The sequence below is a fragment of the Ahaetulla prasina genome, chromosome 1, assembly GCF_028640845.1.
Source record: "Ahaetulla prasina isolate Xishuangbanna chromosome 1, ASM2864084v1, whole genome shotgun sequence".
Classification (NCBI taxonomy): Eukaryota; Metazoa; Chordata; class Lepidosauria; order Squamata; family Colubridae; genus Ahaetulla; species Ahaetulla prasina.
In genome coordinates this window covers 67139798-67159604 of record NC_080539.1, presented here as the reverse complement: position 1 = coordinate 67159604, position 19807 = coordinate 67139798, and the positions used below count along the sequence as shown (strand labels likewise).

The 19807-nt window shown below is 39.3% G+C and overlaps 1 protein-coding gene across 1 annotated transcript in view; it reads right to left on the bottom strand.

Annotated features, from left to right (window-relative positions):
• Positions 1 to 14613, bottom strand: part of LOC131188446 (uncharacterized) — an 80199-nt gene extending 65586 nt beyond the window's left edge. The window contains exon 1 of the mRNA XM_058163765.1: positions 13778 to 14613. Within this exon, the coding sequence (XP_058019748.1) occupies positions 13778 to 13957 (180 nt within the window). The 5' untranslated portion in view covers positions 13958 to 14613. The remainder of the gene's footprint in view (positions 1 to 13777) is intronic.
• Between the last annotated feature and the right edge of the window lie 5194 nt (positions 14614 to 19807).

Below are 19807 nucleotides of genomic sequence, written 5' to 3'. Positions count from 1 at the left end.
GGGGGTGGGAGGCACCGTTTATCGGTGGTTCTCCTCCTATCTTTCCGATCGGTCGCAGACGGTGTTGACGGGGGGGCGGAGATCGGCTCCGAGGCGCCTCACTTGTGGGATGCCTCAGGGGTCGATTCTCTCACCCCTCTTGTTCAACATCTATATGAAGCCGCTGGGTGAGATCATCAGTGGTTTCGGTGTGAGGTACCAGCTGTACGCTGACGACACTCAGCTGTACTTTTCCACACCGGACCACCCCAACGAAGCTATCGAAGTGCTGTCCCGATGTCTGGAAGCCGTACGGGTCTGGATGGGGAGAAACAGGCTCAAGCTCAATCCCTCCAAGACGGAGTGGCTGTGGATGCCGGCATCCCGGTAATAATAATAATAATAATAATAATAATAATAATAATACACACACACACACACACATAATAATAATAATAATAATAATAATTATTATTATTATTATTATTATTATTATTATTATTATTATTTAATTTGTATACCGCCCTTCTCCCGGAGGATTCAGGGCGGTGAACAGGCAGATAAAATAAAAACGATACATTTCAATAAAAACAATATCTAAAAAACTTATTCCAATAGCCTAAATTTAAAATACAATACGAAATATAAAATAAACCCCAGTAAAATCCATATTTAAAACCCTATTAAGCCAGTCCTGCTCGAAAGAATAGATATGTTTTAAGCTCGCGGCGAAAGGTCCGGAGGTCTGGAAGTTGTCGAAGTCCTGGGGGAAGCTCATTCCAGAGGGTAGGTGCCCCCACAGAGAAGGCTCTCCCCCTGGGGGTCGCCAGCCTGCACTGTCTGGCTGACGGCACCCTGAGGAGGCCCTCTCTATGAGAGCGCAGTCGGTGGGAGGCATGCGGTAACAGAAGGCGGTCCCGAAGATATCCCGGTCCTATGCCATGGGCGCTTTAAAGGTGGTAACCAACACCTTGAAGTGCACTCGGAAAACCACAGGTAGCCAGTGCAGCCTCGCAGGATCGGTGTTATATGGGAGCCACAGTGGCTCCTCTATCACCCGCTGGCTGCATTCTGAACTAACTGAAGTCTCCGGGTGCACCTCAAGGGGAGCCCCATGTAGAGAGCGTTACAGTAGTCCAGGCGAGAAGTGACGAGGGCATGAGTGACCGTGCATAAGGCATCCCGGTCTAGAAAGGGGCGCAACTGGCGGACCAGGCGAACCTGGTAAAAAGCTCTCCTGGAGACGGTCGCCAAATGATCTTCAAAGGACAACCGTCCATCCAGGAGAACCCCCAAATTGCACACCCTCTCCATTGGGGCCAATGATTCGCCCCCAACAGTCAGCCGCGGTTGCAGCTGACTGTACCGGGATGCTGGCATCCACAGCCACTCAGTCTTGGAGGGGTTGAGCTTGAGCCTGTTTCTCCCCATCCAGACCCGTACGGCCTCCACACACCGAGACAACACTTCAACAGCTACATTGGGGTGGTCAGGGGTGGAAATGTACAGCTGGGTGTCATCCGCGTACAGTTGGTAACTCACCCCAAAACCACTGCAGCCGCGGCTGACTGTTGGGGGCGAGTCATTGGCCCCAATGGAGAGGGTACGCAACTTGGGCGTTCTCCTGGATGGACGGCTGTCTTTTGAAGACCATTTGAAGGCTGTCTCCAGAAGAGCTTTTTACCAGGTCCGCCTGGTCCGCCAGTTGCGCCCCTTTCTAGACCGGGATGCCCTATGCACGGTCACTCACGCTCTCGTGACATCTCGTCTGGATTACTGCAATGCTCTCTACATGGGGCTTCCCTTGAGGAGCACCCGGAGACTCCAGGTAGTTCAGAATGCGGCTGCGCGGGTGATAGAGGGAGCCCCTCATGGCTCCCACGTAACACCTCTCCTGCGCAGACTGCACTGGCTGCCTGTGGCCTTCCGGGTGCGCTTCAAGGTTTTGGTAATTATCTTCAAAGCGCTCCATGGCATAGGGTCGGGCTACTTACGGGACCGCCTGCTGCCACCGATTGCCTCTCACCGACCCATGCGCTCTCATAGAGAGGGACTCCTCAGGGTGCCGTCGGCCAGGCAGTGCCGACTGGCGACACCCAGGGGAAGGGCCTTTTCTGTGGGGGCTCCCACCCTCTGGAACGAGCTTCCCCCAGGACTTCGCCAACTTCCTGACCTTCGAACCTTCCGCCGCGAGCTTAAGACACATCTATTTATTTGCGCAGGACTGGACTAGGATTTTAAAATTTTTAAATTTTATATTTGGTTTTAAATGGGGTTTTATTGTTTATATTTCTATTTTAAACATTTGGCCTATTGAATAAGTTTTTTAAATCAATGTTTTATTCTGTATATATTTATGTTTTTATCTGGCTGTAAACCGCCCTGAGTCCCTAGGGAGATAGGGCGGTATAAAAGTACGAACAAATAAATAAAATAAATAAATAAATGTCACAAAAGAGAAGCCTGCAAGCCCCTAATAGAGGATACATTTGTTGCGAAGATAGGAGAGAAGAAAGCAAATAGTGTTTTGTGGAATGCAAGCAAATGGCGAGTTGTGTATTGGAAACGAAAGTTAAGGAAATGCCTATTAACAGCCAATGTGGAACTAGGAGATATACAAGAAGATACTGACTAAATGGAAGAAATGAGAATTTTATGATTTATATTTTTTCTTCTTCTTTGGGATTATAGTGATTTAGAAGAAAAGTTTTTTGAATCTTTCTTTTTTAACCCCTTTTTGTCCCCTGTTACTGGGTAGGTTATATATTTTTTAAAAATGGCTTTTAAGCAAATAGTACCAAAAGCCACTAAAAACTTTGAAATTTCTTCAGTTCAGATACAAAAATTAAAAGAAGACATCAAAGAGGAATTAAGAAATTTTTTACAGGAGTTTCTGGAGACTCATTTTTCAGAAATAGATCAAAAATTTGATGAAATAGAGAAAGAGATGTTGGATTTTAAGGAAGTGGTGGAAGAGCAGAAGAGGGAAATGAAAATGGTAAAGGATGCAATTTCACAAATATTAAGGTCTTGTATTCAGATGGAGGATAGTTTGGAAGAACTTAATAAAGTTAATTTAGAGTTGCAAAGGAAAATAGAGGAAATTCAAAAGAATCAAAACAATTGGAACTTAGATAATAAGATGGAAGATATACAGGCAAACGTAGATAGGGCAGAAGAAGAAAGAGTAATATTACAATATAATTAATGGAATATCCCATAAGGGTGAGGGGGTTGAAGAAAAGTAGGAAGGAAAATTTAAAAGAGATTTTTACGCAAGCTTTTGCTCAGATAAAGGGTGTGGAGGCAGAAGATTTTGAGACTAATATTGAAAGAATTTATCGTGTTAATTCTTGGTGGGCAAGACAAAATAGAGTACCTAGGGATGTGGTTATTTATTTTACAACTAAAAAGGTTAGGTATGAAATTTTGCAAGCCTTTTATAAAAATAAATTTCAGATATTGGGACAAGATATAAAAATGATGAAGGAAATTCCTCCTAAAATGTTAAGAAACAGAAGAGAATTTGCTTTTTTAGTGGATGAGTTTAAGAAACATCAGATATATTTTAGATGGGAAGTTCCAATGGGTTTGTCAGTGAATTTTAGAGATAGAAAGTATTTTCTTAGTACTGTTATGAAAGCAAGACATTTCTATATTAATGTTTTAAAGAGTGGGAATCCTTTGTTGTTAGATGCTAAGTTAACTGGTTTGGACATGATGGAAAATAGAATAGGAGAGGGGAGGAATGTTTAAGATGTGAATATGATGATTATGGTTAATTTCTAGAATTGATTTGTTTAGGATATAAATTATAGGATTTTTGTTATTTGTATTTGTAAGGTATAAACCTATGGGATGATACTATTTAATTGTGAAGGATGGAAAGTAAAATTTATGAATTTAGATAATGTTGTGGATGTAATGATGTTAATTGTTTACTGTTATATTGTGGATGTAACTTAAATGATTATTCGTTTTAATTGATACGCTTTGGATATAAGTTTATAGACAGCAAAAGATATGAAGTTAAGTTGGAAATATCGTATCTGAGAGACTTTATTCGTAATGATATTTGACTGATGAAGTAATATTGGAAGATTGGACATTAAATGTTATGACAATTGAAGAAATATATAAGTGATGAAAATTTGAGCTCGAGAAGATGGACTGTAATTTAAGAAATGGACTTATGAAATTTGAAGGAATATACAAGTGGAAAATATTTGAATTTGAGAAGACGGACTAATTTTAAAAATGGACTGTAGGAAGAAGTAATATGTGAAGGAAAGATTGTATTGGTATTGTTCCTTTTCTTTTTTCTTTTTTATTATTCTTTCTTATCTCTTTATTTTTATTGTGAGGGGATTTAAAGTTTTAGAGAGGGGTGGGAGTTTATGTATATTTTGTATATTTTAGCTTGTGATTGTTGGTCATAATACCCGGCATTTGCTCTGGGAAGTCTGGGGGGGTGGGGGGAAGGGGGGGGGGAAATGATACATGGATTGGTTATTAATGTACAGTAATGATTGAAGATATGAAATTAAAATTTGAAATTATATTGGGGCTACTCAACTGCCATTTCAGAAAGAAAGGGAGAGAGGAGTAGAAGGAGGGAAGAAAGTAGGTAGGAAAGAGTTGAGAAGGAGGAGGGGAATAAGAAGGTTAGAAAGTTGGAAGAAGGGAGGAGTGGAGAAGGAGGAGAGGAAGTAGAAAAGTGAAGGAGATGAAGGAGGGGAAAGTAGTAGAGGGTAGAGGGAGGTTGTGAAGAAAGGAAGTGGCAGTTGGGCAGGCCCGAATCAGCAATAAATAAAAATTAATGATTAATGATGGATAACAGATTGTACATAAATATGATGTTGGAAAATGGAAATTAAAAAAAATTATATAAGAAAGGAGCTGAACTTGCATAAGATTGCACCATCCAGCCCCAGTTCTCACAAACAGCCCAAAGGGATACCATGGTCAACGGAATCAAAAGCTGCTGAGAGGTCAAGAAGAACAAAGATGGATGCAGTACCCCCATTCCACTCCCACCATACATCATCTAAAAGTGTGACCAATGCTCTCTCTGTCCCATAACCAGGCCTAAAACCCACCTGAAAGGGATCCAGATAATCTGTTTCATCCAGAACACTCTGAAGCTGAGGCGTAACCACTTTTTCCACCATGATCTCTAAAAAGGGGAGCTGGGAAACTGGGCAGAAATTGTCTAGGCAGGTGGTACATTAATTACTGCCTGGACCCACCTAAATCTTCTTGAAGGCCTTTACCAACCAAGAGGGGCAAAAATCTAATAAACAAGCGGACCCTGAGGACACTGACCAATTCCTCAGGTCAAATTATTCCCGGGTAACTGTGTAAGTCCGCTCCCCGAGCAACTTCAATGGATCTGCTCCACACTTGGGATTCCAACAGAGAATGGATTTGAGCGATTTTATCAGTCAAATGCTTGACAAATTCCTCCACTTGGCCTCATAAGTGTTAATGTGAACCCTTCTTCCCAAGGAGGGACCAGGTGATCTTACATACTGCTGCCGGCTGGCAGTCTGTGAACACAGTGAGAGGGAGAAATAGTGACATTTGCTGTTCTTGCCATCATGAGGTAGGTTTTTGTAGCTGCTCTGATCCAAGATCCTTCAGATTTGTTGTCTTCCTTCAGCAGCCACTTTTCCATTTTATGAAACGAATTATAGTACACATGTTGCACTAACTTCATGGAGAACCACGATGTTGTTGATTTGTGGTAATTGGTTTTATCTACGTATTGATATTTTGCACTGTTTGTATTTTGATTTTAAATGTTATCTGCCTAAATAAATAAATAAATCTGGAAGCATGCTAAGAGGGAAATGATTAAATGATACATAGGACCTCTTTACCTACATAATCACAATTCTCAACAGAAATACTAGGAAGTTTATTAGCAACAATATTAATATTATCTCCATGTTTCAACGAATAATTACTACTTCAGGGCTACAGAGTTCATCTATGGCTCACAAAAGCTGCAAATCTTACACAAGAATTAGTAGCAGCTTTGGGAGCCTGCAGCTTTTCTAAAGGTTTATAATATAAAGAGGTAAAGAGGGTTTTTAACTCACTGTGTAATAATCCTGATGGGAGATAGCTAAAAGAACATAAAAACCATAGATACGTAAAATATTTAATTGAAATTCACATATCATCAAGTATCTTCTTTTTTCAAGATGGTCAGAAAAATATTTTAATAAATGCTATTTAGCTCAGAAACCAAATGAAAAGATTTATGCTTTCCAGTTCCATATTCTGTTTACATTACAGTTTCTGCTTAGTTTAACAGCTGCTAAAAAGGTACATTAATAGAAGAAAACTGTAGAAAGCAGATGATGTTGTATACAAGAATGTCAATATTACAAAACACTGTTCAGCATGTTAAATTTAATTATAGAAAGCTAAAGTTGTCTGGATATCAGACAAGGGCACTACACTAGTTCTCCTTCTTTCTCCTCATCAGAGATATGGAGGTCCCATCCAGATACTTCAAAGAATAGTGTCTACATTTTCTGGATTGGTAAAACAGACACTGTCCAGCTTTCTACTTTTAGTTTGTCTTAATGATGATCAATTTCCACATTTTGTGGATAATTCATGCATTTATTACAACTTTGAATCTAACATGTTTTCCTTAAAAAGCCAAATGTTTATTGCCATCAGGCCATAATTTACAACTTTACCTTCTCCCAAAAATTATATAATCTTTTATACAGTATACTAAAACTCTCCAGCTAACCTAGATTTTCATACAGATAATTTTAAAAATGTAATAAATTTACAACTTCATTGCTTTGTGTTGTTCTCACTAAAGAAAGTGAACTTCGTGATATCTTAAAGAGTGTTCAGGGGTTACGAATCCATTATATACTCAATTCTATGGAGTTAAAGTGAGGGGGCTTTCTGTTGCCATGCTCTCCTCATTGGCGCAGAAGATGCAATCTCACTCCAACTCATTAAATGATATAAGCAGAAAAACAGCAAGTATTCCTCCAAAGGTAAAATAAGTAGCAACAAGAGATTGGGATATTGCAATTATTTGAAGAGACTCGAGAGGTCTCATGAACCAAATTCTGGTTCCCCAAATATTTCAAAAAGTCATAACAGTTAAAATAGGCATATTACAGAAAGAATTAGCAAAAATACTATATTTCTCATACTCAGTGGACCCATTTCGTCAAAACTATTTCTTTTTCTCAGGAACCCACCAGTGGTGGGTTGCTACCGGTTCACCCCAGATCCAGTACCACTACTGGTGAACTGGTAGCAGCAGCAGCAGGAGCCTCCACCCACCCGCTTCTGCACATACGCAGAAGCGTTGTGCGCATGAGCACCCACGAGCGAAACGGTAGCAACGGGTTTTGAAACCCGCTCCTGGAACCTACCCCTATGGCGCGCTCTAGAAGTCTTTCTCATTCCTTCAAGCATTTTTGCTCCCACTCAAGACACAAATGCTTACATTTCCTTAAATGCAATAGTCACGTTTGCCATCCAAGCATAAGATAATGAAACCATGAGAAGAAGAAAAGTCAAAATATTTAAGGCACTTTTACCATTGACTCTCCCAAATTTGGAAGCAAAAGCTCAAGAAAACTTCCGCTCTTATTAACAATGAAACCTATGAATAATGAATTAGTTTCTTTTTTATTTATCATGATGTGCAAAAAATTGTCTCATTACATTAATGTAGCCACTGTTAAGGATATGAACATGTAAGAAGATCTGTGCCAGATCAGACCAGAATCTTATCTATTCCAGCATCCTGGCTCCACTATGGATGTTTCTGGAAAGCCCATAAACAAACTATCTAGAGAACTGAGAACTTTCACACACACACACACACACACACACACACACACACACACACACACACACACACACATATATATACCCCACATGAAAGCTCCTTTTTGTTTCCACTGTAATAAATAATTTGGGGTGAGCAGCAAACTTGGACACTGCAATGCTGACTCTTAATTATAAATAATCTGTGAACAAGTAAAAAAAAATCCTTGTAAAAGCCCATGATGTACCTCTCCCCTTGGAAGAACATTTTATTTATTTTATGTCTTTAATTACTAATTATATGCACCTCAATGGTTTATAGAAAACCTTGATTTTGGAACCTAGACCTTCACATAGCACTGTAGCCCTTAATTAACAGAACAATGGCTTATTAAATCAATCCAAGAGACTTAAGTTTGCACAATATTCTAACTGCCAAATAGCCAATCACATTTAGCCTTCCATATTATTTGACAATCCCTAGAGACAAAAATTATCTAATAATTATATGGTCTATTATGTCTATGCCGCAGCCTTGAGAAAGCTACAAGCAACCTTAGCAGCTATCAATTTCATCCATATTGAAACCATGATATTTATGCAATGAAGCTTTACTTATTTATATCTTTTTTTAAAATAGTACAATGAAATAAAGGAATAGAGAATAGTTACATGAAACATATACCTTGGAAAAAAATCAGATTACTTGTTGATAGGACACTGCCTTGAAAATCTGGTTTTGCTATCAACCCTGGGGCCCCAGATGTATGGCTTAGCCAGTGGTGGGATTCAAATAATTTAACAACCGGTTCTCTGCCCTAATGACCGGCTGGGTGGGTGTGACCATGGTGGGCATGGCTAGGGGGTATGACAGGCAGCACTCGACCTCCTGCACCCCCCTGGGAACAAAAAACAAGTTGAGGGGGGGGCACAGGCCTCCTGCGCCCTGTTTTGGGCCTAGTAGGCCTCCCTGCAGCCTCCTGGGAGCAAAAATAGGCGGCAGGGTGACTTCTGGAAGAGGGGGAAGGGGAGGGGTGGGGCCAGCCAACAATTTAACAACTGAAGTGGTGCAAACTGGTTGAATCCCACCACTGGGCTTAGCCCATATCTTGATTGTGTTAATTACTGTTATTGGTTGGCTTTTCTTGGCTGCGATATTATGTATAATTTTGTTACATGGTTTTTATCTTGCTTTTAAATATTTTTAGCTGACCATAATCATGCATTTGAGATGGATGGCCCTACAAATTGAAATGAAATGAGTTAAAGAATAAGGATGGCTAATTTCAAAATCTATTTCCACAAAGTTCAAGAACTGAAGATTCTTGCCAGGTGACTCTGGGACAGGCGACTCGGAGGCAAATATTAAAGCTTGTATAATAACTTCATCACACAAAGGCCATGATTTATGTATTTATCCTGGATGTGACTGCACAAATGTTATTTTTTAATAATTTTATTAAAACCTTTAATTACAATAATAAAAAATAATACAAACTAAAAAGAAAAAAGAAGAAAAATTGGAAGAAACCAATAAAAGGTGTTATTTGTGTAATGATAACACTGCACACATGTTTTTTTTTGTATCACTGAGGTTTGCTGAGGATGCCACTGATTCGTAATCAGTTTTTTTGCATATATTCACTGTGTATATTTTCTGCAACTACCCCACCCCATAATTTACAACAACATGATAGGACTGGATTAAATAGCATGGGAGCTAAGCTGCTAATTATAAATTAGAGACCATTGAAATATTAATAAGCCTGCAAAACACATTTGTCTCACAATCAACATAAAGAATTCTTATAACTACCAAGAACAGAATTTATTTCTGTGTTTTCAGATCCTTTCCTCTAGTTGCAATTATCAACAGCAATAGTTCATCCTGCTGAGTGAACATTTTGGCTAAGCAAGTTCTTTTGCCAGCAGTCCATCTCTCTTAATATTCTACAAACCAAGTAATTGGTAACATCTTCATTTCAATAATCTTCCATTGTCTTCTACAGAGAGAAACTATAGATTACAACCTCAACACAACTTCCAGGCAATAATAGGCTAGCCACTGCAAAAGCCTTTGTAACAGAAGAATATGACTCATATTTTTTTTTCTAGCATAGCAAACTGAAGCAGGATATGTGGTAACTTAAAAATTGACAGGTCAACTTATACACATTTTCATCTACAGATCAACTTCATTCTTACTCTTTTCAGGGAATCAAAAACCTGGTTCACCTACAGATTTTATGATGGTGGAGTATTGGTTCATGCAGCAATACTCTCCATGGAGTAATCTATTGATTGCGGTTTGTTCATTCTGTTGTGACATCATGTCATGAAAGCACCATTCTAATAAAAAATGGATAGTAGACCTTCAAATAAAAAACCTGATCAACACAGGGTAACAGACTTACTTTTTCACCTTTATGATCTTGTTAAAACATCAACACTATTAGTTATCATGACTTCAATTAATAACCATCAATGGCCTAACTCCAATCAGTAGAGTTGAATTATGACTATTATCTGGGGCAGCCTTTCTAATAGGATTTTCTTCCAGATATGCAGACTTCAACTCGCAGAATTCTCAGAAGAGTTCGCGCTGGTTGAAGAATATAGGGAACTGATGTCCACTCACCTGAAGAATGTCATGTTGACGAAGACTTCTTTAAAAAAGAAGTTAACTTTTTGAACATTGTATTTCAGAAAAAGTAATCTTTCAAGTAATATGAGGTAATATTATCCACAAAAACCATTTCTTCTTTTTAAAAAGGCAACTATGACATGTTTGACATTTGAAATACGTTGTGCCTGACAAATATTAAAGAAAGCCAAAAATTTCTTCCAATAGAAATCAAGAGCCAGGAAATCTTTTCCTTATAGGATTTTTTTCCCTAAATGAGTGAAGAGTGAGGGAAACAGAAAAAGATGGCACCTGTCAGAGAGTTAGAGGAGGGAATCCAAGAGATCAAGACTTTAATCAGTTGAATGAAAACCTTACCTCAAATTCAACAAAAAAATCAAGAAACTCAGATAAAACAAAAAAAACCCTTAATATTCTATTCCTACAATCAGCTCCAATTATCTTTAATTCAGCAAATGAACCAAAATGAAGTCTGCAGAAATAGTCACTGCACAGGAAAGATTACTCAACAGACTGGGAATTGGAGAGATGGGGAAACACTCTGCTATTAATAATGGGAAAGGTCACAGCTTATAGCAAAAGCAGCACAAGACACTTTGTTGACTGAGCCAGAGTAACCAAGAGCAGAACCTCCCATCAGTATGCACAATACTGGATGTTAAGTAAGTTATTTTGACTCATAAGGCTACTTACAAGTGTCTTCTCTCTTTACCAGGAGCCAACATAGAACAATGATAAGTTAAATAACAATCTGTCACCATTTTGACACACAAAATCAAATGCATGAGATAGTTGCCTCATTCTGATAAATCACAAAGTAAATGGCAAAAGTCTCCTGAAGTAGGCTTGAAAGTATCACCTTCCAGGCTTACATCACCTCTAGACTCCTCAGAGGTTCTCAGAAACAACATTTTGAAGACAAGAAATTGCTGCTCAACAAGCAACAGATAATTATTCTGTTGTCACTTGGCCAATGCAGGGTTGACTTTAAATTCCTTTCCTGTTTGTTCATTCTTACAATGGTTGATTGGTTGTTACTTGTTGAAATTCACAATATAAAGAAATACTGTTCCATGCCCATCAGACTCAAGAGCTGAAGAAACAGGTTGGCCTTCTGCCCTCTTTGCCCTGCCAAGTCAGACAGGAGCTCATATATCTTGGCCCGTGTCCATTACTATTCAGGATATGTTGCCTTGAGGAAATTAAGAGACTGAAAGTTCCATATTGGGGGTCAAGTATGTTCTATAACAAATATTTAATATTTATAGAGCAATTTACAAAAGTTTCCTTCTTCAAGTTAAGCTCTACTTCATGGATACTTCCATGCAGTTGTATTGGCAATAACACAGCAGTGGTTTGTCACTGCCTTCTTCTGGAATGTTGCAACCTTTCTCCCATTCAAATTCTAACCAGGCCCAAATCTGCTTAGCTTTTCAAGAGTTCAATTGTTGGCTTTTAGAAAATAAGTTACAGTATATGTTTCAATGCCACAGGGAGGGTGGGACATACCCCTCTGAACACAAAACCAAAATATAAGTTTTGCTGTGAATAGACTCCTACCCAAATAATTCTTGGTATCATTGGAGGCAAAAGACTCAGCCATCCCCCTGGCTGACTCAAAGATATTGCCTTATTTTAAAATCTTGTGTTGTAAAAATTGAAAACAAACAAACATAGTGCTCTAGCCATTCTGTGCATGTCTAAATTGGTGACAATTATGCCAAGAAGCTAGTGCTAGCAATCCCCATTCATACATATGGAACCTTTTGAGATCACCATCACTGCCTCCGTGGACTACTAGACCATTCAAACAAAAGAACATTTTCTACACAAAACTTTCAAAATCTCCAGCCATTTATCAATGAATTCAAAATACAGCCAAGACTGAAGCACAAAAATATGTACAGTAGACAGCAAATTGAATGAATAAAATTATTATACAGCTGGATAGGTAAAAGCATCTGAAAGGAGCCATTTTGCTCATATAAATGCATGTCTAAGCATGTATCTGTATCAAGTGGGCACCCTCATTATTTCTGATTGCTGTTTTGTTTTGTTTTTTGAATTGCAAAATTTTATATACCTAATTTTCAGAGGTTCCAAAAATCCAGCACTGCTAACTGCAAAATACAATCAGTGGCAAACGATATATTTCTGTAACTTGAATCACTTGAAAGTGAAAAGGTGGTGGAGAGAAAAGATGCAAAAACCAAGACCTTAAAATATTAGGTGTCTTCTCCTCTCCAGTAATCCTCTTTTTTAATTTAAAAAGAATCAAAGGCAGGTTTACAAAAAGTTAGTTCTTGAAGCACAACACACTTTAAAACTAAATCTTGACATATTCCAGATATTTAATGCACTGAAAACCCTTACTGGATTTATAGTTCAAAGAGTCTTTTCAGTAATAGAATCTTAAATAGGAGATCAATTGTTAGTGTGTGTACATGTGTGGTGTGTGGGTGTGTGCATGTTAATAATCATGGTTTTAAGCGCTAATGATTCCAGGAAGAGGTTGGCTAAGTAGTTTGGATATGCATTTGAGCCTATTTAAAATTTATATTTCATTTCAGGGGTGAAGGAGATAGAGAAGGGGGATTCAGACTACAGAGCAAGAAAAAGTACACTGTCTTTGCTTTAAAAGCTATAAAGGATAAAATGCAAGAAGCTGGATTCAGATCCAGTTCCATTTTATATACAAAAGCAAACTTATTCAGCAATAAGAAAAGGGCCCCACAGCCTGCAATCCATCTACAGTGCTGTGCTGATTTCACGAGTCCAACCCTTAGATGAGACTTAGGAGCTGTGCAATTCAACCGTTAGTAGCACTTTTAGACAGAAGCTAGTCTTAGCGTTCAGGATGATGCTTCTCAGTACTTGGAACACGTTAGTTTTGCAGAACACAGCTCGATTTTCAACAGGATCTAGTACAAGCAGCTTTCCCAACTTCTCCCACACCGATGGGTTTCAAAAGAAACAATACGAACATACCCCTGGGAAACAGGTATCTCGACCTTTAAAAAAAAGGGGGGGGAGTTACAAGTACGAGCATCGATAAAAGGCTTTGTATTCCAGGCTGTCGAAAAATAGGCCTTTTATCACAACCGTATCTATCGGCCGGGGACAAGTTGATATTCAAAGTAGCAAGGCCTGATTTCTTCGCCTGCAGACCTGCTCTCCTTTCTTTTAACTCTCCCAGCAAGCGGGGTGCCAGGGGAAATAGCACCCCGACAGTAAATGATGCCTACCGGCTTCTTAGCTTTTGCTAAGTTCCACTAAGCGAGAGACGCACTTTCTTGGGAGATTTTTTTTTTTACATGTGTAGTTTTTTTTTCTTACCTTCAGCTGGAAAGGCTGAATCTCATTCAAACTTTGATTCCTGAGCTGCTTGGTGAGGATCTTGAGCATGGTACAAATCCAAGGAGCCAGGGAAGAGTTAAGCCCGCACTCGCATCTAAAGCGCGTACAGTCGGCACCCGAGCAGCTGCAGGTACACCCAACTTGTGGCTCGAGTGGCATATGATCTACCGAGAAATACGATCGTGCGCCTTTCTTCTTCTTTTTTTCTTCTTCTTTTTTGCACCCCTATAACATCCTGGATCTGGTGGCTAACGCACAACTTCTTCCCCCGTCTGCTCCGTCGAAACAACTAATGGGTTTACTTTTGAGGTTTTTTAGAGGGCGAATGTCTTGCTTTTCCAAGCTGCAGCGAAGGACGCCAAGGTAGCAACCCTGACAGCAGCTAGCAGGGTTTCTATTCCAAGAGGACATTAGATGCCGAAAGAGTTAAACAGGAGATGAGAAAGCTTTCGAAACTAAGGCCCGGAGCTCTGCTCATGGTCTAAATATATGTCATTTCTCTTCCTTTCCTGCACGTTGCCGGTCGCTCCTGCGCGCTCTTCTTCCCGTCTCCTTTCCCTTTTCCACCCTCTCCTCGCGCGCGTACGGCCGCCTTTCTCTTTCTCTCTCTCTTCTCGCTATCTGAAACTTGTAACAAACAGGACCCGAAGACCGGGCGCCGCCGATTGGACAGCTAAGGCGGACTATGTCAATTTCAGGGGGCCGGGTTTCCATTTAAAGGGAAACCAAAAGAAGAACCGAGCAGGTATCGCCGTTTCCTCTCTCTCTCTCTCTCTCTCCCCCCATAAGTAGGTTGGCGGCGATCTGAAAGGGGAAGACCCAGGATGCCCTGCATCTCCTTCGCCTTAAAAGCATTTCTCCCCACCCCCATTGGAAGTTAAGGTGTTGGTGGCGCAAGAGCCAGACAGCGATGCAGAATTGAAACCTTAACAGGGTTTCCTCCTTCCTTCCTTCCTTTCTTCTGTATGGTCTCGGGTTTCTCCCTTTACGGGTACAAAATGTGGTGTATCTTTTAGCATTTTTTAAAAAAATAAAGACTTTAATCACCATCCTCTTTGCTTTATATCCTCCAAATGAGGACTTAAACCCCCCCTCACTTCTCATTACTCCATTGTATTAATTCATAATAATATGAGATATTTAAAAAGAATATTATATCCTAGAAAGAAGGAATTTATGGATATATATATTTTAAAAGCATCATTTTGTTGGACTATAATTCCCAGAAATCCCAATTATTATGGTATGTCACACAGTCAGCCAGATATTTGGATTGGATATGGCATTTTTACCAATCTAATGAAGCCTTTCAAGGACTTGGAGTAGGCAGGTGTGGATTTCTGATGGTATTAAATGTTACATTCACAAGCTGTAAGCTATTCCGAGTAAAGCTGCCTTTTGCAATTGACTGATGGTGAATTTGTCAATGCCTATCAAGTTCAAATGGGGCTCCAGATGTTTGGGGATTACACTCAAAGCTCCTATAACTGTTGGTATTACCTTTGCTTTCTTTTGCCACAGTCGTTCCATTTCTATTTGCAAGTCTTTGTATTTTGTTATCTTCTCCAGTTCTTTCCCTTTTGTTCTGCTATCTCCAGGTACTGTCAGGTCCACTATTTTCTTTCTTTCTTATCGACATTTGTTAAGTCTGGAGTGTTATGTGGCAGGTGCCTGTATGTTTGAATTCTAAAATCCCAGAACACTTCAGCTTCTTCATTTTCAGTTACTTTTCTGTATTTTATGATCCCACCAGTTCTTGCTTGCAGGCAAATGCTATTTCTTGCAGATCTTCCAATGCACCATTGTTGACATTTTGTTGTGCCATTGTTTGTAACCAGTACATGATGTTCTGCAACGGCTAACTAGGTGGTCCACTGTTTCTTCAGTTTCTTTGCAGAGCTGGCACTTGCTGTTTGTTGCTGTCTTTGCAATTATGGCATTGTATGCATTTGTTCCTGGTTGCTTGGTGTTGTGCAGCCAGAATTAGTCTCTTTATCTCTTTCTTCAATTTTCCTGCTCTTAGACATCGCCAGGTCTTGTAATCTGTTTTGCCTGCTATTTATAGAATAGAATTGAATAGAATTTTTTTTATTGGCCAAGTGTGATTGGATACACAAGGAATTTGTCTTGGTGCATACGCTCTCAGTGTACATAAAAGAAAAGATACGTTCATCAAGAATCATAAGGTGCAACACTTAATGATAGTCATAGGGTACAAATAAGCAATCAGGAAGCAATCTCAATAAAAATCGTAAGGATACAAGCAACAAAGTTACAGTCATATAGTCATAGGTGGAAGGAGTTGGTGATGGGAACAATGAGAAGATTAATAGTAGTGCAGATTTATATGTACTAGCCATGCAATACTTTGTCTTCCCATGTCTCTCTTCAGTTCTTCATTTGGTCTTTCATATAGGCCCGTTTGATCTCTCCAGTACTCAATAAATCTTCGTGGCCTACTGGCTTCAATGCCACTGCTTCACTGTCCTTCAGATATACTTCCAATGCCCTTTTTTCTTCTTCAACCATCTGATGTACTTGCAACATTCCACACACACTTACTTTCCTTGGTAAGTAGAATCTGTCAATGTTGCTACAAAGATGAAGGGCATGATTCATTGTCATTAATTTCCTGGTCTTCTTATCCAGGTCTTTTAGTTCTGCTTAAGTCCAGTCCACTATTCCAGCTATGCATCTAATGACTGGAAATGCCCAGGTGTTTATTGCCTTGATTTTTATTTCCTCCATTGGGTTTGGACTTTAAGATCTTCACTCTCTTTTCACTTCTAACCTTTTTATTGACTTCAGTGTGCTTGATGTTGTCAGCTGGAAGGATGCCCAGATATCCGTAGTAGTCATTTCCATCCAGACTCTTAATGTTATTTCCACAGGGCATCTTGATTCCTTTAGTTTTTACTATTTTTTCTTGTTTGATGTTGAGCGTGGCACATTTGTCCAGTCCAAACTCCATTGCAGTATCTTGGCTGTACATAGACAGTATTGAACAGTAATTGTATTTCAGATAATAGTGCTTTTCCACACACAGTTGTTTTCAGCTAGAAGTTGTTGGACTGCATCAGCTACCACACTTTAGAAAAATAACATGGAGTAAAGGAGGGGTTTATTCTTTTCCTACATCAAATGCCATGATTAGTTGATTGTGTGCCATCAAATTGGCATTGATTCCTAGTCACCATATAAATTTTTCTTCCATGATCCTTAACTTGATCCTTCCATTGCCACTGTACTTCAGACCATTCACTTTGCTGCTGGTTATTCTAATCTTTTCTTTCCAGCTGCCTTTTCCAATATTAGAGCTTATCCAAAGAGCTAGGTCTTTGCACAACATGTCCAAAGTAGAATGATTTGAGCCTGATATTTGTGTTTCCAGGGAGAACTCTGGATTGATTTATTCAGTGAGCCAATGTTTGTTTTCTCAACTGCTCTGTTAATCTAATACTGATGTTCGAAAATGTCAATACTCTTTCCATCCTGATTCTTCAAAGTCCAACTTTCATTTCCATAGAGTGTCACAGGGAATACTATAGACTACATTATCCTGATCTTTATAAATTTAGCATCTGATTATTTTTTCCAATGCCTTCATGGCTGAATACATACGGAGTGTTAGTCTGCAACGTATTTCTTAACTACTTGTTTCTTTACTACTGATAGTTGAGCCTAAAAGCCATAAACTGTCCAATACTTCAGTACATTCATTGTCAATTATAAGGCTTGTGTTTGTACTTGTTGTCATTCATATGACTACTTTATATTTAATTTTAGTCCCATTTTTCACTTTGCCCTTTTATTACTAGTGCTAGCAGATCCTGTGATATTTAGTTATCAGGATAGTGTCAACACAGCTCAGGCTATTGCTATTTATTTCTCCAATTTTAAAAACACTCATCTTCTTCCAATCCACCTTCCCTTATATAGTAATAGCAATAGCGCTTAGACTTATATACTGCTTCACAGTGCTTTTACAGCCCTCTCTAAGTGGTTTACAGAATCAGCATATTGCCCCCACCAGTCTGGATCCTCATTTTACCGACCTCGGAAGGATGGAAGGCTGAGTCAACCTTGAGCCTGGTGAGATTCAACCTTCCAAATTCCAGGCAGCCGGTAGTCAGCAGAAGTAGCCTGCAGTACTGCATTCTAAACATTGCGCCACCGCAACTCATATATTCAGCATATAGATTGGATAAATAAGGGGACAGTATACAGCCTTGTCTCATCCTTTTTGCCATAATTGTTTCTACATTCCTACTTTACTCACAGTGAAAGGATTGGTAGAATGCTTCTCCCAATTATCCAGATGATGCATGCATATGCTGCTGCAATTGCCAATGTGGGTTATTCAGAAACCCAATACTGCTTAGTCATTCAGTAACCACCATCATCAGATAGGCCTGTCATGATCCAGTAGCAGCTATGTAGTCATGGAAGAGTATGTAGTCCACTCACTCATTCATTTACACTTTCAGCCTTAGTCACAGCCATACAGAACAATAGGGAAGAATCTTCCTTTATTAAAGAGAGATTCCAAATACATTTTTACATCTGAATAAAACCAAAGCAGTGGTATAGAATAAGTTCACCGAGCTTGGTGGACATATAAAGAAGAAAAAGGAAGGAAGGAAGGAAGGGAGGGAGGAGAAAAAAGAGAAAGAAAGGAAGAGAAATCCACATGCATTCATTAATTCAGAAGATTTTAAAGACTAATGTACAGCTAAAGCTAGAACATAATAAAATTATGTTGTAACCATAGAGTAAGAGTTTATTTTAAATTGCCAGAAAAAGCCACTTGAGTTACATAATTCTAAATTTTTGATTTAGTGGTCTTAATCTGAGAGGTGAAGGGAGTAAGTTAATACTATCGGCGTTCCAGAAAACCCCCTCTTCAAATAAAGACTCCAAAGCATGCATCTTTCAAAGTTCTTTTACTAGGATAGGTAAACTGGCACAACTGGGGAAATCCGAATCTGAAAGATTCCGGGTCTTCCCTCAGTGAAACACACTCCAAAACCACCATTCCGGACCCCTCTGCCGATCACATGCTCCAATCACCAACCATCCCATCTCAAGACATCACTCCGACCATTCCTCCTCCAGATGCAGTCCTGCCCTGACCCTGACCGGCAGGAAGAATGTTAATGGCCCCTTCTACTAACCCCCACTCCTACTTTCCCACACAGGAGAAAGTGACAGCACGGAAGCCTTCGGTCTAGTATGGTTTCCAAACCTAACAAATACGTACAATCCTTCCTTTATTTCAACACATAGCAAATCTTTCCCACAGGGACTAGGAGCTCTTCAGTCGTGTCCTAATGTCACCACCACTATCTCTTCAGAATGTTTATGGAAAATGTTAATTTTTCATTCCTTTCTGTCTGGGAATGGTTAACCATTTTATGATACAGTTAGTTGCAAGGGACTTCTTTTCACATATGTTGCCATATAACTTTTCAGTAAGAATATAAACATTTTTTTAGTAGCTCTTCACTTTACTGTTGATGTAAACCATCATCTGAAGCGCAGTGTATTTGAACATAATCCTGTGAGACAAGTGTAGCCTAAGAAACATCTAAACAGTCACCCCAGGATATCTTTCTAAAAATAAAGCTTTTCTGTTGCTGATGTTCTTGTGTGCAATAAATGAAAATGTCAGAACTAATCTAAAAATGTTTTTGTCCTCAGTCACCCTCCTGTCACATGACCTGTAAGTCACTAACTGTGGCATGTGGGTCACAAATTAGGGGCGGGAGGGGGGAACCAAAGAGGTTTACTCTTTTGCAAGCTGATTCGGGGGAAATCTTTTTCTATGGCTCTCCAATTGCAATGATTTCCATTTTGATCCCATTACCCCATCCTACAAAACCATATTGGGACCTATAGTCCAATTCTCAGAAAATATTTAAATAGTTATTTAAAATATTTAAATAAAAAATCCCTGTTATTAAAGATAATGCAAGATAAATGTTTTGTACAGATGATATAAATCAGTGG